The following is an 18,623-nucleotide window of genomic DNA, read 5'->3' on the forward strand; positions in this document are numbered from 1 at the left end:
TTGATAATATCCATTACAATGTTTAAATGAGAGTGAAACTTCTCCATTTTGTCAAGCCTGCGTTGCCAGCAAAGATTTATGTTATCACATAGTATCATCTTAGTTTCAAAGAGAAAGAATTGAGGGTTTTTTTCCAAATTGTTTCATGAAGAGGTTGACATCCATAGGAGATAGTGAGGACCCCATCAGACTGTTCATAGAGAACACCTTTCAAAGGGAAAATGGTCCATTTGAGGTAAAGTTCAGCTAGAGATGCAGTTTCCTTATTTTCGATTCTATTTATAACCCCTATAAGATCATTAACCAGGACTTTAGTGAAGTTATTTCTTTTGTTCAAGTTTTCAAGCTTTTGAGTGAATTTGATAATATCCATTGCAATGTTTAAATGAGAGTGAAAGTTCTCCATCTTGTCAAGCCTGTGTTACCAGCAAAGATTTATGTTATCACATAGTTTTTTTAATCTTAGTTTCGAAGGGAAAGAACTGAGAGTTTTTCTTCAAAGTGTTCCATGAAGAGGTTGACATCCATAGGAGATAGTAGGGACCCCATCAGATTGTTCATAGTGAACGCCTTTCAAAGGAAAAATGGTCCGTTTGAGGTGAAGTTCAGCTAGAGATGCAGTTTCCTTATTCTCGAATCTATTTATAACCCCTATAAGATCATTAACCAGGACTTTAGTAAACAAGGACACTACATCAAAGCTTACAAGGATTTCATTACCACTCACCTTCTTGTCCTTAATGCAATCTACAAGGTGGGCTGTGTTTTTAATGAAGGGATTTGTTCTTTCCACAAGAGATTTGATTTCCCTGGTGTGGAATGTAATACAGATGCAAAAGCATATGGATTTCAAAGAATCGATGTTGTTCAATTAATCAAGGGGACAAAACTCCTTTAAATAGAGTTACAAAGACGATGTTTCTAAAAGAAACAATCGTTAACTAGAGGTGAAATTAGAAACAACTTAAATGACCATTAATAACACAAAGAGAAAGATATTATTATAATACCCTCCCTTAATGGTCATCGTTCTAATTACCAAGAGAAATAACAGAGAAGGTTGCCCCCTTCTTCTCAGAACACGCTGCAACAGAAGACAAGAGCCTGCCACTAACTTTGCCACTTGAGATGAGTCTGCCACCAACCCTCCCAGAAATTGTAGAACTTCTGGAGATACCCAAAACAACACCAACCATCCAACCTGATGTTGGAGAATTGTCCCTCCCTGTAACCAGACACACCACGAACAACTGTCGCGATTTTGAGGAAAAAATCGGCAAACCCTCCAAACTATTGTAGATGAGCAAGATGCCTGAAAATAGACTGCAAATAAGAGACTAGTGCAGATGTTGGCACAACTCCAGGTGCGATGAAAAACAGACTGCAGCAAAGTACAATTTTTGAGGAAAAAATCATAAACCCACAGATAATTTTTTAGGAGAATTATTAAAACCCACAGATTTTTTCAAGGGAAAAAAATATTAAAACCCATCAGAATTTTTTTTAGGTAAAAAAATATTAAAAACCGAAACAAACATCGATGCCCATAAGCCATCTTTGTGCTTTTCGAGGCACGAAAAACAAGGTACTGAGAAGATGCTAAGTGCGCAAAACCTGACTGCCTTCCAATATCAAGTTGGTCAAGGACGCCATCTTGCACGTTTCCCAATGCATGAAAAACGAAAAAACTGAGAAGAGGTGCTGGCACGGAATTCAAAAAATTCAAATCCCAATGCAGAAACAGAGGCAGATGCAGGTATAGACTTCAAAAAATGAAGTACGATGGGCACAAATTTCAAGAAAAAAATTCCGGTTGACCCAGAAAAATCCGAAGACAACCCAGAAATCCTTGCGAAAAACCTAGAAAGAATCTACTGTCGGAATCTGGATATGCTGGCTCGAAAATCGAGGCACCCAGAAAATTCTGATGACGACCCAGTTGAGAACTCGAAAAACCCACCAAGAATCTGCAATCGGAAAAAAAATCAACTTGATCTGAAGGGTAAAAACCCTAATCGAAAATATAGATTTCTGTCCAAAAATGGCAGAAAAAAATTTGCAGGCGGGAAAAAAATTGCATCGCGTGGTTGCGTGAAATGCAGGAGAGACGGGTCTCGGGAGAGGGCAGAAAATAGCCAGAAAACCCTAGTAGCTGCAGCCAAAACCGAATTTTTAATTGAAAAATTATTTCGAAAATAACCAAGGCTTTGATACCATAATACAGATGCAAAAGCATATGGATTTCAAAGAATCGATGTTGTTCAATTAATCAAGGAGACAAAGCTCCTTTAAATAGAGTTACAAAGACGATGTTTCTAAAAGAAACAATCGTTAACTAGAGGTGAAATTAGAAACAACTTAAATGACCATTAATAACACAAAGAGAAATATATTATCATAATAGAATGCTGCTAATTTGAAATTAGGGAGTTAGTGGTGTCAGCCGTTGTTATTTAATGGTATACCATCCTTGTGAATTTTTGGCGCACAGTAAATCCTTGTGGTAATCTCTTTGTTGGGGATGAGGCTTTTCCAATATCAGGGATGCTAGGTTGAATCTAAATTCTACAACTCCACGATTTGTCAAATGGTCAATTGTTTTCATGTCATAATCAATTTTGTTCATAACAACAGTGGCATTCCATTTGTCTGCTTTCGTAATGACAGTGCTATTTTTCTTTGGCAATATTCAATATTTAATAACTTTGAGCTAAAAAAATGATTTTTTCCTTTTTAGATTTTTTCTGATTACTCGCTGTTTTTTCATGTGGGTCTGACCGAGCAATAGTGACTCTAGTTGATGTGCCAAGAAGCTTATCTGAACAGTATAGCCTATGAGCCAGATGAGTTCAAAACTTGTATTAAAAAGTTATTCTGCTACTATGCTTGATATGCAATTTCAGATAAGATAGAACCTTGTATTTACTTCCCAAATACGGTGTTTTACATGTGCATTTAGTGATGTTTTGAAGGAGATTCATTTATACTGCAGAACTAATTTATGGTGTTGCAAACTTGCCATTTGAACCTCAAATTGTTCTATAACGCTAGCAAGACACACATACAAACGCAAAGGTCATGTTCGATTGTTCAAGTCATAAAGAACAGGGTATGTGATTTAGCAGCAACCTTTCAGTATTTTCCTGTGAAGGAAATCACCAGGCAGTCACTTTTATTGTTAGCTCACAAACCTGACATAATAAACACCTAATATTATGGCTGGTTGCTTGACCTCTCTTTTTTTTTGTACACATTTGTATTCATTTTAATTAGCATATGAAGCCCTTATTTTAAGAACACAATTTCCACATTATTTCTATGAACAAACATTCCTTAATCATAAACTGAAACTGTTTAGTTTGGATTGGTAATTATCTTAACAAAAGTAGAAACAGATTTTCAATATCCATGAAATTGTTATTTTTTCTTTGTGATCGTGTTTGTGTCAGTGCTCACCTAGAATCAGTTCAGACTTGACTTATTTCCAATTTTTAGTGGCGACATCAGTCATTGGATTGAATTGCCTGCTGTGTAGTTTATTGTACTAGTAATTGAGCATGATTTGAAAACCGAGTATTTATATCTTTCTAATATGATCAATGTTCATGCAGGTAGATAAGGATGATGAAAGGCTACTTTCCCAAAGTCCTAGAAGATTAGGTGGTGTTTCTGAAAGTGGCATACTTTATATGGATAAATCATCATTGTTCAGAGTTGAAATTTCAGATATTCTCTCTGTATCTCCATGTGCGGATCTTACACTACCCCCAGGAGGTGGCCTCTGTATTGATACCGTCAAGGGACCATGTTATCTTGTAAGTTGGATTTGGATTCTCTTTTTGGTTAAAGTTCAGAAGTTTATAGGCAGTCATGCCTATAACTTAGCAATAATGATATTGAAACTTATTGACATAAGGTAGAAGCGTCTTAGCCCCTCTCACATGTGCAAGAAAAGAAGCTGTCTAGAGTAGGAGGGATTTCTATATGTAAACCACCTTGATACTTAAAAGCTATTTTTTAGATCTGCTATTCTGACAAAACACTACGGATTTAATGCGTACTGTCATATACAAAAACCTATTTATCATTGAAAACTTCCTCAAAGCCAACTCAGTTTGGCATTTCTTTCTTTTGATATCAAGGGCCAAAGGCTTCTTGGGCCTTGGCCATGACGCATATAAATGTTGGATGCTATGTTGCCCCGAGTTTCCGGGATGGGGATGGCGAGGGGACGGCAAAGGGGATGGCTATATAAAAATAAGGAAAATTAAAATATATAGGGAAATTTAAAATATTCATATGAAAACATGGATAAAACATGCACATATACATTATAGAACCTTAACATATAAGAACTAGTAGAGTGCTTATGGCAAATTTGTGTTAAATTGGGAGTCAAAGTCAAATTGCTTATGGAATTCATTGTCAAAATTCACTGCCAATATGCAGAATTTATGGAGACGTACCTTAGGAGTCCCCTGTCCTGGGACGGGGACGCCTGAAAAAAAAAACCTGGGACGCGTCCCCTGATAACATAGGTTGGATGGCATTCACTTCAAACAATTCCCCTAAATATTTTAAAAGCATCGCACATAAATATTGATTGACATTCAAATATTAAAGCATACTCTTAACTCTCCGCATGTGGAATTCAAATCATTTCTGTTTTTCTTGTGGTGCGTTTTCTTTTCTTTACTGTAGAACCACCTAACTCTTAAGGCCAGTGGAAATGATTTGTTTTCAGGTGCAGCTGGCAAACTGTATCTTTCAATTCCTCTTTGTGTTACTAGTATAAATTTTGTATAGCACATGTTTTTTTCTGGCCTATGTCATATATACAACAAATGACTTTGTCTTTTGACCAATGCCCCGAGCTCCACATAATATGTTTGATTTGATGGTTTTCTTTTCGTTTTTTTGAAATTTTTTACTGCACATGATGCAAACTGAAGTCTTTCCTGGTATACAGTAACATGCAAATAGGCTTTTGGATCTCTTTTGTTTGTTTTAGAATATAACTATGATAGTTAATAATTGGAAAATGTGTAACATTTGGGGTTCAATGATGTCTTGTGACATTTGCAGCTTTGTTGTTGGAATTTAGTTTGGATAGATAACTATACATGAGATGTGTAAATTTATCCGTCCACACTATTGTGGCAGATATTTTAGCAAGCATCCTATACCTACCCCTAGGTCATGCTTGTTGGACTTAAATATGTTCCCATTCATAAACCGTTTGATCTTGTAATTGTGCTGGAAGAAGTTTTTGTAATTCCTGTGTAGCAGTTCTAATTAGCTATGTATCATCTCTAACTCTTATAATGGTTTCTCTATTGTAGGTGGCAGATACTTGGGAAACAATGGATGGGTGGCTAGATGCAATTCGTCTTGTCTATACTATTTTTGCACGAGGAAAAAGTGATGTATTGGCTGGTGTCATAACTGGTTGATGTCCATTTGGAAGAATCCTCTGCCATCACTTGCTTATTGAGCAGTTCTTTGGAGAAAATTTTGATTCTTGTTTTTTATTTATTGATCCTTATGTCGAATGATTTCAGTGATTCATCTGACTTTTTTTTTCAATTCTTTATTATACTATTACGAATCAAATATGTATCACACTTCTATGTTGAGCAAGTATAAATTATATATATATTTTTGGGATATGACCTTTGTACATTAAAACATCTCATGACCTGTAAGAGTAATCATTACATTAAGGACATTTTTTTCCTGTATTTTGGTAATAATACAAGGCAAGAGGACCCACTTAACACATAAACACCTTTTAACATGTTTAGTAGGTTGAGGATGATAAATATAATCCAACGTTTTGCCTTTTCACCTTCTTGATGCTTAAAAATTAATTATGTTGTAAATATTTTCTTAATCTGTAGTCATTTTTTTTCCCAATATGTACAAAAGATGATATTATACAACTACATTTGTACCATAAATATTAATCACATCAATTGCTCCGTCAGTCCAAGCATACGAAATTTCCTTTCTCCAGCTCCGTCCAATTTCTCTCAGCATTGCCAGCCATGGAATTAAATATGAAGCTGAAAGCATAATCCTTCGTCAGGTTTTTAACATGCTGTGAAATATTAAAAAAATAATTGTAGTTAATTATCTTTGCTTTCTTTTTCTGTTCTTTGCGTCTTGTGTGGGCAATTTTTGGGTGTGTGAACAAAACAACAAAAATTGATCAGTTGACGCCTATGTTACCCCAAGTTTCTGGGACGGGGATATGCGTTTTCGGGACGGGGATACACGTTTTTGGGATGGTGATTTTTTTAACCAATTTTGGGGACGGCAAAGGGGACGGCTATATAAAAATAGGGAAAAATAAAATGTACAGGGAAACTTAAAATATTCATATGAAAACATGGATAAAGCATGCACATATACATTATAGAACCTTAACATACATCTTATGCCAAATTTGTTAAATTGAGAGTCAAAGTCAAATTACTTATAGAATTCATTGTCAAAATTCACTGTCAATATGCAGAATTTATGGGGACGTCTCCTAGGAGTCCCCTGTCCCTGGGACGTAAATTACGGGGGACGCGTCCCTGGGTAACATAGGACTTGACGCTGCATTAGACTTTAATTAGCATTAGATTATCGTTTCAAATTTTGACTATTTTCGTTGCACATTTGATTTCCGCTAAACTTCAAAGGAAAGTTAAGAGATGGATAGAGTAGAAACCTTGCATTGTGAAAGCACGACTATTCATTGAATTTTTTGGTTTTAGACGCAAGCTGCAAAACCTTTTTTGTGTGAAGGAGAGACATTATTCAAAATCTGAAGCGAAAGTCTTCATTGTTGCAACATCTTTCAATTCCTTCACCGTTTTTCAAATCACTTTGGAAGTACTTCTGGATTGGGTATGAGAGCTCTTCCCAGTAGGATTTGCAAATATGGCTTTCCCATAAGGCTTACGATGTGCAATGTGATACGATCATTTTGTTCATTGTCATCATCAATATCCACATCCAATAAAAGACCGTTACACGCCCATTCACAGGCACGCATGCTCTCATGGCTCTCATCCACGGCAACCATAATATTCACTATTTTCATCACCCGCTTCTATTCGATCAATTATTCTTCTTCCTGTATTTAATTGGCCATAGATTTCAATGTAATGAGCAATCTATGGCTTTTTCTTCTAAGACTCATTAAGAATGCGAGAACTGGCAAGATATATATAAAGGAGATTTGTTACAGGTCTTCCCATTACCACCAATTTTTTTCCCTATTCAAGTTTTAGTGAATACTACAAAACTGGGCGCCTTCAACAAATTAGGAAAGAAACCAAACTCTGCGTGTTTTGTCATTGGGAAACTGTGAGCAGTATAGGATTCCTTTCAATAGTTGATGGCGTTGCCAATTTATTTAATCCCAATATGGTGTACACTTAAAGTCATTCACGAGTAATCATCTTTCCAGCCGGGGATGTATTATAATTGTAGACAAAAAAATTATTTTATAGTTGAACGATCCTTCTCAGAGCTTCACTACAACAACATCTTAAATTAAGCAAAAAACAGCATAGAAGGCAAAGAAAACAGCAAAGAAAGGGATTATATGTGCAGCAATTTGATAATAACTTTAATCCACGAAGTTTTAAAGGCGTGTAAGAGATCTTGACCAATGAATGGGAGTTTCAAACACTTTCCTAAACTCCTGGTATGACGAAGAATGCAAAGCTTATAGCTTGTCAAGGAGAATGAGACAAACATTGAAAACATGAAAAAATATAAAAAACTGATAAAACATAAAAAAGATAATTTTGTAATTTTGTGATTTCAAGGAGAAAAAAATTAATCTCTTTGGGGATGCACAACCTCAAAGCTTTTTGGCGGGAACTACAATAAAAGAGAAAAATAAAATAAGAAAATAATATCACAGATGTGCATTGGTTAGATTATGCAAAGCTTCTTATGATTGAACACAAGAGAAAAGTGGCCCTCTCATAATTGAATCTACAATTGAGTTATTCTTAGTTGAAGATATCAAACAAGACATAAAAAAAATAGCAAGTGGTAAAGCACAAGACATTGATGGGTTACAAGTAGAATTTTTTAAATGGGGTGTTGAGACACTAATGACACACATTAAAAGAATCTTTAATGCCACACAAAGTAGCTTCCCAAGTGAATGGACAGCTAGTGTTGTCATTCCTTTATATAGAAGTAGTGCCATCAATAATCCTTCTAATTATCGTAACATTATGGTCAATCCTCTTCTTGGAAAGCTTTTTGGGAGCATGATAGATTGTAGAATCCGCAGTTGGGTGAAAAAAGAAGGTAGAATGGCAAAAGTAAAGGCTAGTTTTAAGTAAAACACTCTACCATTGTGTAGGTATGTTCGTCGTTGTGCCAAAAGCTCGAGCTATCAACGCTCTCTATAAACGCCAGACTTACTAAGGGTTCCGCACCGACGGAATGAAGGAGACCTCTCGGGATTTGAACCCGTGACCCAAGGCTTTGATACCAATTATAGGTATGTTTGCTGTTGTGCTAAAAGCTCGAGCTATCAATGCCCGCTACAAACGCCAAACTTACTTAGATCCATGGGATGTGGTTAAGCCATGTTGCAAACCTCGAAGGAGGTGTTGACCACCAAGTCAACACTTTGATCATTACATTGCATTAGACACTTCATTGAAAATGTTTAGGACACTCAAAGTGGAGAGGCCTTTTGTTGCTTTGTGGATTTTGAAAAAGCTTTTAACATTGTTCCTAGGGACAAGTTATGGAGTAGAATGGAAGAACTTGGGATTTCAAATGAGTATATAGAGTGGCTGTCCATAAGCTTTGTGAGTAGGTTAAAGCTAAAATCAGAACTAAAGAGGATATATATGAGGGCTTTGGTAGCGACATTGGAGTTAAACAAGGAGTACTCTTTCCCCCACGTTATTTGGTTTGTATTTTGATAAATGAGAAAAAATGTTAAACAACATGGGAGAGGGTGTCTAGCTAGTGGGCTATGTGGTAAAGTTGTTATATGTGAATGATCTTATTTAATTGCAAAATTTGCCTATGGATCGAAGATTATTTGGAGGCTTTAGAGCTCTTTTGCCAAAAGGTTGGGATGCAAGTGAACACTAGCAAAACCAAAGACATGATCTTTTCCTTGAAAGGATGAAGCAACAGGTTAAGCTTATCATTGAGGGAGGTTCTTTGGAGATAGTGGAAGAATACAAGTACCTAGGAATTGATTTTCACAATAGGCTCAACTGTAAGACATGTATAACAAAATGGATTCAAGGGGGTTGTAGAACTTTTTACCTTCTTTAGAACATGTGCTAGGAAGAAGAGTTATGGGATTGGATGACCAAGAAGACTCTTTTTGGTTTGTTGGTCATGTTGGTTGCCCTCTATGGGTGTTGAAGTCTAGGGGAGTAACATATCAAACAACTGGAGGCAATTAGAAAGAATTCAAAAACACTTAACCACCAACAATCTCAAAGTCTATGGAGCATCTCTTGAAGGTGGATGAGGCTACGTCTTCCATGAAGTGTTCTACCTTTGCCCATATTTTAATCGACATTGACATCTCTTTGCCTCTCCTGAGAGATGTGGTTCTTATGGTTGGGGATATGCCATGGACGTAGCCGTTGGATTATGAGGGTCTCCCCTTTTGCTGTCGGAAATGCTTCTCAACGGGGCACCTTGCTTTAGATTGTTCTATTCCTCATCATAGGGGTGTTGCTACTTGGTGGAAGAATTCTGCTGCAGATCATTTGACCTCACGGTTGGCTCTTCCCATGAGGATGATGCCTCCTTCGATGAGGAGGTTGAGCCCCTTACTACTGTTGAAGCACCTATTGATCCTCTTGCTTCTGCTGTTTTGGCCTCCTCTGCGGAGACCCGCACCCTTGAATCTCTTGTTCTACAACCTTGTTTCACTCCTACTGAACCTACTTTTGATGTTGTTCTATCGCTGAAACCTTTTGTTGCTTTGCTATAACAACCTACTTCCATGGTGGATAGATTCACTATAGAGACCTCCTTGCTCGATCCTTCTGTGGTGGATCCTTGTGATGGTATTGCCTGGACTGTTGTTTGTTGCGGGCAGAAGGGGAAGTCTTCCCCCTCCCTCAAACCCCTCTTTGTCAAGGATCGGGTGCTTCTTCCCCTCCTTGAGCTGGGTTTTGAGTTGTTGGATTGACTAGTTTTTCTTTTTGTGGAAGTGTTGTTTTGGCTAGTCTTTGTTTTTTGTTCTTAGTAGTCGCGATTAATGTGTTGTTAATGTGATGCTACTGGGTATTTGTTTGGTTTTATGCCCTCTAGGCTGTTGTAATTGGGGTCAGCACCTTGCTTTGCTGCGTTTAATATAAAACACAATCTCAAGTCAAGTCAATAGTACCATATGAGATCTTTTTAGCAGAGGTTGGTATGTTCTTGATGGAAGCATTAGTGATAATTCGTTTGCTAAGCTACTTAAACAAGGTTGAAAGCTAGGATAAGCACCACTGGCCAAAATGGTTATTGAAGAGGAACTATATTGTAAGAAGATGACTTGGAGGAAACAAAACACGTGGATAAATAAATGGGACATTAATTGGCATGAATGTCCCAACACTAACATCGAAACAAAATAGATGGTGTTAGAAAATTTAATAATTGTGATGTGGACAAAATAAATTTCAAAAAGAAAGAAAATTATAATAAAGAATTCAACCCCAAATGGGAGCATGATGAAAGAGACTATTTGAGGGCTGCAATTAAGGGGAAGGTCAAAACTTTAATAGCGCAGTTGAAGATCAACTTTCATCGCCTTAGATATGAAACGGGTAAATGGTTGCTCCCAAGGAAAAGTGAGAAGGCATAAATTTTGTTAGCAAAGACATGGTTAAAATCGAGTGGCACTTCATCATAGTTTGTAGCATATGAAGATATCTACATGCGATTTGAAAATATTTTAAATGTGGATAGTCTAAACAAGATTGTTGAGGAGACAAGGCTTCACAAATTAGCAAGCTTCTTGGTCAAGATTCCTAATAGGAGAGCTGACATGGAAATAAATATGAAAATGTCTAAATATTGTGGCTTTTGGTCCCTTAGATCGCTTGGTCTTGTGGACGTCATTGAAATTGCTTCTATTATCCATTCTTAAATGTTTGTGAGGGAAAGAGAATTATCTAGCACTACTCTAGATATGAGAAATAAAAATTGTTTTCATATTAAAATAAATATTATTAAATTATATATTGAAAAATGCTATAGTCTTGTTTAAAGGTAGGTTTATTTTTATCTCATATATATCTTTAGTTTCATATATTTTTTATATATTTGAGTTGATCTCATATTTATTTGCACATACTCTTATACATTATATCATTAATAGTTATTTGTTATGTTTATCATTATACCTATATCTACATATTCATTTTCCATCTCAAGATTTGCGCTCCTTGTCCCATGCCAATCTTGTTGCATGTGGGTTTGCATCTGTACCATACAAAAATCGATCCATGAAATTCTAATTTTCAAATTAATCTTTTTCCAATACCTACATTTTCAATAGACATTGTAAGTGAGCTTATACACATTAGAATTTAGGGGCACAACAATTTTGGCAATGCATGTTTAGCTAATTTGATCTTGTGCATTATTGAGTGATTTCACATGTCAAGACATTCTACAGAGTATGGTATGAATTTTACACAAAATAAAATTGATGCACATGAGATTTTTGCAAGTATTTTTTAGAACCCACATTATCCCAAATTTACAATTCTAAGTAATAGACAACAAGCAAGTTTGTTGATCTCGTTGATCTTGTTGGCAATAACAATGAATGAAAACTGAGAGGGGGAGTGGGGGGTGAATCAGTTTTCACTTGATTAAACAAATTAAACACAATTTTAGATTTGATCAACTGTAGTAAGATCAAAGATAAACATAACAACAACAACACACATAACACCAAGATATTGACGTGGAAAATCCGGTTAAGGGAAAAACCACGGTGGGAACCTACCCACAAATAGATGATACTTTACAATAGTATGTGTAAATATTACAATGGGGAATGCACATGCATTCAGACACACTGCCTAGAGCTCACTGCTCTAAGTATAATAACTTGGAAGGCTACAACCCGCAGCGAAGTTTCACTACTTTACAATAACATTTAGACAACAATCCGGTTTATATGAACTGAAGAAATAGCATCTCCAAATGCTGGATGATAGTTTCGGTTAAGCACATTTGTCTGCTTTGCAACTCTCTCTGCCCAACACTTCACACCGAAAGATGAATTCACTTGTTCACACATACACCACTCTCTGATAATGCAGACACTACACCTTAACTACAAATTACATGAATATGACACCGATTTATACAAATCATCAATCTTGACTACAAGGTTGGCTCAACCCTTAAGACCTAATTACAAAATTACATCACATGATACATAAATCAACCAGACCAATACAATGCCGTGACGACATATTAGCAGGGACCCAAATCAAATCCTCGAACACACAACACCACCAGAAATCTCGCCAAGATCATCCACAACACGCTACACCACCAAAAATGTCACATAACACGAAGAACATCACCGGACCCACAAGATCTTCAATAACACGCACAATGATCAATCTAGACAAACAAAACAAATAGGACACGATTAAGAAACACCAACAAGCATGTTAGAACCATCTGCAATAGATGCACCGACACCACTTAATAAAATCTCCATTGATCAACACACTGATACTCAAGAACACTTCAACAACAACAACTGGGATTCAAAAGATAACTTGTGGAGCACCAAATCACAAACCATCTGAATTGTAGATACACATCATCCCAAACACTCTCCCAAATCCACAACTCAAGATATAATCATTGCAGAGCACATTGGATCAAATACCAGAACACTGCAACATTGAAAAACCAATCTTCATACCAGAATCCATAACTTGATCAAATCACCACATAGCATCATGAAACCAACTTTGCAACAAGTATCTCTAGTTGATGCAACATATCAAACAGATAAACCAACTAGATCAACTCTCTGCAATCACCAAAACACCAAAACACATGAATATGTTGACATCAATGACAACAACATATCCTAGCAGCAACAATATCCAACAATCTACCCCTTTGGAATTGATGACAACATATGAATGTGAAAAACAATCAATGTAAAGAAAAAAATCAACACCAACAATCTCCCCCTGAAATCATGCACACAAAGCTTCCAAGATAAGGCTGGTTTTCACAAGCTTCTCTCCCCCTTTGGCAATAATGCCAAAGACACATACAGATCAATATTCTCTCCCTCTAAGAAGGACAATCTCTCCCCCTTAGGATAAACTCACAAATCTGAACAACTGAACGACACATTGACTACTCTATGAGTAGTAGCACTTGCTCATCAATTCGGATAAGAAGATAAGACTATGAAGTCCATCGGATTGATGCATCTCAATGCATCTAGTTCTCATCAGGAGGGACAAAAACCTCTAACTTATTTCTCAGATATACAAATGTATCTGCAGGGAAAGGCTTAGTAAAGATATTTGCAATCTGATCCTTTGTAGATAAATATTCCAATTTGACTTCTTCCTCACTAACTTTCTCCCTCAAGAAATGATACTTAATCGATATATGCTTTGTTTTAGAATGTAATACCGGATTCTTGGAAATATTAATAGCACTTGAATTATCACAATATATAACAGTAGGTTCATCATAAACAACTCTAATTTCCTTAAGCATCTACTTCATCCAAACTACCCGAGTACAACTTCTAGCAACAGCACTGTATTCATCTTTTGCAGTAGGTAGAGAAATAACATCTTGCTTATTACTCATCCAAGAAACCATTTTTTTCCCAAAAAGAATGCACCACAGAAGGTACTCTTTCGGTCATCAACATCACCTGCCCAATCAGCATCAATATAGACACATAACATGAAATCATCATTCTTCGGATACCACAAACCATAGTCAACTGTCCCCTTCAAGTGTGTGAAAAATCCTCTTCACAATAGTAACATGACTTTCTTTAGGATCAGTTTGAAATCTTACACAAAGACAAACAACATGCATTATATCTGGTCTAGTCTGAGTCAAGTATAGCAGTCCACCAACCATAGATCTTACAAGGTCTTATTAACTTTTTGAGATTCATCATGCTTAGACAACTTGCATCCAGTCACCATAGGAGTTCCAACAGGTTTAGAGTCATCTAACCCAAACTTCTTCAACAATTCCTTCACACACTTAGATTGAGAAATGAAAATGCCTATCAGTTTGTGTAATTTGCAATCCTAAGAAGAATTTCATCTCACCTATCATAGACATCTCAAACTTTTTTTGCATGTCATCAACAAATTTCTTACTCAAATCATCATCTCCTCTAAAAATAATGTCATCAACAAAAACTTCAACAATCAAAATGTTATCATTATCAACCTTAAAGTATAAATTACTATCAGCAATACCTTTACAGAATCCCAACTTCATCAAATACCTATCCAATCTAGCACACCAAGCTCTAGGGGCTTGTTTAAGTCCATATAGTGCTTTCTTCAATCTACATACCATGTCTCCTTCATCTGATAATGAAAACCTATCCGGTTGCTCAATGTCGACTTCCTCTTCCAAATCATCATTCAAAAAGGCCAACTTCACATCCATCTGATATACTTTGAAATTCTTATAAGCAACATATGCAAGAAGTAATCCAACAACTTCAATTCTAGCTACTGGAGAAAAAGTCTCCTCTCAATCAATTCCTTCCATCTGTGAATATCCCTTACATACCAATCTTTCTTTGTTTCTAACTACTTCACTGATGGGGTTTACCTAGCCTGCTCAACACTCCACATAGTTGGTGTTGCTCGATTCCACCAACTCACCAGGCCTAGTTGCACTCTGGACCTCCAAGTCCTTCTCAATCTCTTCTAGGGCTTGGTTCTTGACCTTACTAAGGTGGTTGCTTCAGGTGTTTTTGGTTAGGGACCCTATCAATTCATTGTGCTTCTCAGGTGCTCAATTTTGGCCTCTTGGCTTCAACTTGTCAAAATGACCTCCAACTATTGTGAGAGGATGCAAAGGTGTAGAGAGGTCTTCTAACATGTTTTTAGTGCATTTGGGGTCCATTAGTGGTTTGCATCCTTGAGGTTGCTTACCGATTTCAAAATCTTGCCTAGAAAAGGGCTACAAGGAATTAGCCCTAATTAGGCCTCCAAAACCAGTTTTTTAGGGCTTGAGGGAAAATGATTCAAAGGACCCCCGAACAAGTTTGGTTTTTCTTCAATAATTCACCCATCCCTAAAGGATTTTTGTGGTTTTAGGCCTTGGTCTGACCATACAATGTATGAACCCCAAAATGAGGGTTTTGAGGGTTTATAAGGCCTTTAACCGACAGTGAATGGATAGATTGGGGTTTTGGTATTAAATGGCTTTGTCAAAGCTTCTCCCTACATGGACAAGTCTACCCCAACTCCATGAACCCCTCCAAACTTTGAAATGGTGATTTGGCACACACCCCTGCACTTAACACTCCATTTTCACCTTATTTCCTCTAACCGGGTTGCTCCTGGACTCACCTATGATAAGGTGACAGTCACATCAAAGCTCTTCTCCAACACTTGAACCTGCATATGTACACTATACAGAGGGTTTCCCATAATGTTTTAACAAGCCGTGATGGCAGCACATGTGGAACTCATGGATCAACCATATTTACAAGGAAATTGCTATTTACAAGCCAAAACTGGCTGTTTGCAAATTTGAACAAGAAAACACCAAAGAACACTAGCTACAAGCAGAGTTTACTTTAGTGGCAAATATCCGCCAATGGCGAATTTTTCATGTCGGCCATGTCAAAAATGGCGAATATTTTGTACCGTCTGGGGGTGGCCATGTCACCAGAACATTATCAATTTCTGTCAAAGTCACGGCCCGATCACCATATGTTTTATGCAAATAAATCTTTCTATGCGATGATTTTGCCAATACAATATATGGTGGACACACGGTAAATTTAATTGTTTCGCCTACACTCTCCGAGGTTGCCTTAATAGATGACCTTAATTCGCCTATAGGCATGTGAAGATTTGTTAGCCAGGGGGACCCAATTCACCCGACATCTTGCCGACGCGTGTCTCCATTCACCCCAACTTTCGCCAACTATATTGTATTCGCCTATTATTTGGACGACCTATAATCACCTCGAAAATTACATAAGTCGTGTTATAGTTACGTGGGATTCGCCAAATATTTGTATACCATATAAAATTCCCACGGAACTCGCCATATAAGGATTGGTATAAATACATGCAAAGATCAGATCTATCTCAACACAATCTGGTGGGTTCTAGGCTCTGAATTTTAATCAATAGTGAAGTTTTAGACCAAGGAAAATCATTGTTGTTGAGTTGTTGACTGTATTGGCGACTGCTAGTGACCTAAAGCCTAAAGGTGAGCGATCATATTTTTGAAGTGGTATATTATACATTATAGCCTATTATTGCTTCTTCAGCAAATTGATATTTTTTTTGGTAGCCTTTATTTCGCTGGAGATGTCGAATAGGAAGAGGGGTAGGAAACTTGAATGTGGGGAAGGCCAGGAGAGGCCAACAAAAAGAAGAACGTTGTCTTCGTACTTTGGCATTGGATGTGAAAATCAGGAAGGTACATCATAGCAAGTACAAATACAAAATTCGCCACTTGCACTGCATGTTGAAGACGACGACGAACCTGATATCTCATATCAGGATGATTTTGAAGAAGATTATCTGGTAGATACCCAAGTTAGCCGGAATGATATAATCGACTTGGGTGATAATGTCATTGATGATAATGCAAGGAAGGGGAAAAGAAAAACCATATCAAAAAAGGGTGAACCACAATCAAAAAAGGATCGGGAGTGGGCTATGTCAGTGAGGAATTTTTCAAATTAATTGGGCATCAAAGTATCCATTCATTGAACCAGTCAAGAATCCAATTGAAGGCGAGCCTCCAATAGAATGCAGGTGTAAGATTTGCACTTGGAAACATAACAAGGAAATTAGGTTGCAGCTAAAATTTGACACCATAGAAAAGCATATGGGTAAAGTTTATGAAAAACAAATGATAGACGGGGTTGAAAAATAAGTGATAAGATGGAAAACAAAGGATGAATGTAAGCATGTGAGGAATGCTGAAGACTATTATTTTCATGAGAAATTACAGACGGAGCCCGCTGAAGTTAAAGGTTCTATTGAAGCTGTTTTTGGAAAAGCAATGCAAATAGAACAACTGGGAAAAGTTGTTCAGTTAAGCGTTGTTTTTCATATTTTGAGCAGAGGGCGTGCTATGATAGATTTCCCATCAATTAGTGGTTTATTACACTTTTTGAAAGTTCCTAACTATCCTAATAGACACTGGTCAGTAAACAGTGGATGAGAATGGGCAAGTTATCTTGCTGAGGTTGAAAAAGAAGATGTACAGGAAAAAATAAGAGTCAAACTTCATTGCATTTTCTTTAGATGAAGTTACCGCAGTAGACAATACTTCATGGGTATGCATACATGTTTATACTGTAGAGAATCATACCCGCCAACCTCATCTACTATCTGTTGCTAAAATGAAGGAGAGTGCGACAACGAAAAATTTATTTCAACTAGTAAAGAGAAGTTTAATTGAATATGGAGGTATGGATGACATGACGGTAGCCAAAAAATTGGTTTGTGTTGGAGCAGATGGAGCTTGAGTAATGCAAGGTCACAGGAACAGACTTTGTACAAAGATTGAAACTTCATTTGCACCATACATTACTACAATTCACTGCATGGCTCACAGAATGAATCTAGCTTTTGGAATTGTGAGCAAGTTTGCTTCGGTTAAAAAAATTGAAATTTTAAACAGAGAGCTCTACTCACAGTTCTGTCGAAGTCCCAAGCGATTTATGGAATTTCAAAACTTTGCTGATGGATTAACTGATGGGAACAAGCTTCTCAAGGATAATGATACCAGATGGATCTCTTTGGATGGTCCAACGCATTGAGTGTTTTCAGAATATCCATGCTTGATTGGACTATTTCACACAACTCGCGACGAATCGGATCACCCAAAATTTCTTGAACTTCTTGGCAGGTTAAGTAATTTAGAGACACTCTTAACTTTAGCAACTCTTCTGCCCATGCTAGAGGAAATGAGGAATATTATGAAGGTTGCCCAAAAAAGAGCTCTGTATATTGCAGAATATGCTACGCTGCGTAAGATGACATGCCTGGCCCTCGACAATCTCTATCGAAATCAACCAACACTATCTGATGAAAAATTTGTTAAGTGGCGGACACTCACGGATTTGAACAATCTTGATAACTTTTTACAAATTGGTGTAGATGGGGAGGTATGTGCCAATGTATGGGGAGTTGAGATACTAATGCACTTCTATGCCATGGTCGACCCCGAGGAACCAGGAAAGCGCCCCAGGAAGAAACTAGCAAGAGTTACAAAGGAAGATTTCGACAAGATTGTTGAGACTGTAACTACTTCTATGAAGAAAATTGCATATGATCTTTCCTCACAAATTAGAAGCAGATTCCCTCCTGACAACCTACTCGAAGCCATGTCTATTGTGT

The 18,623-nt window shown here is 37.1% G+C and overlaps 1 protein-coding gene across 1 annotated transcript in view; it reads left to right on the top strand.

Annotated features, from left to right (window-relative positions):
- LOC131077996 (protein HLB1) overlaps window positions 1-5,669 on the top strand; it is a 210,563-nt gene extending 204,894 nt beyond the window's left edge. Inside the window, exons 13-14 of the mRNA XM_058015612.2 lie at window positions 3,612-3,815; window positions 5,343-5,669. Of these exons, the coding sequence (XP_057871595.1) occupies window positions 3,612-3,815; window positions 5,343-5,453 (315 nt within the window). The 3' untranslated portion in view covers window positions 5,454-5,669. The remainder of the gene's footprint in view (window positions 1-3,611; window positions 3,816-5,342) is intronic.
- The last annotated feature ends 12,954 nt before the right edge of the window (window positions 5,670-18,623 follow it).

The sequence above is a fragment of the Cryptomeria japonica genome, chromosome 5, assembly GCF_030272615.1.
Source record: "Cryptomeria japonica chromosome 5, Sugi_1.0, whole genome shotgun sequence".
NCBI lineage: Eukaryota > Viridiplantae > Streptophyta > Pinopsida > Cupressales > Cupressaceae > Cryptomeria > Cryptomeria japonica.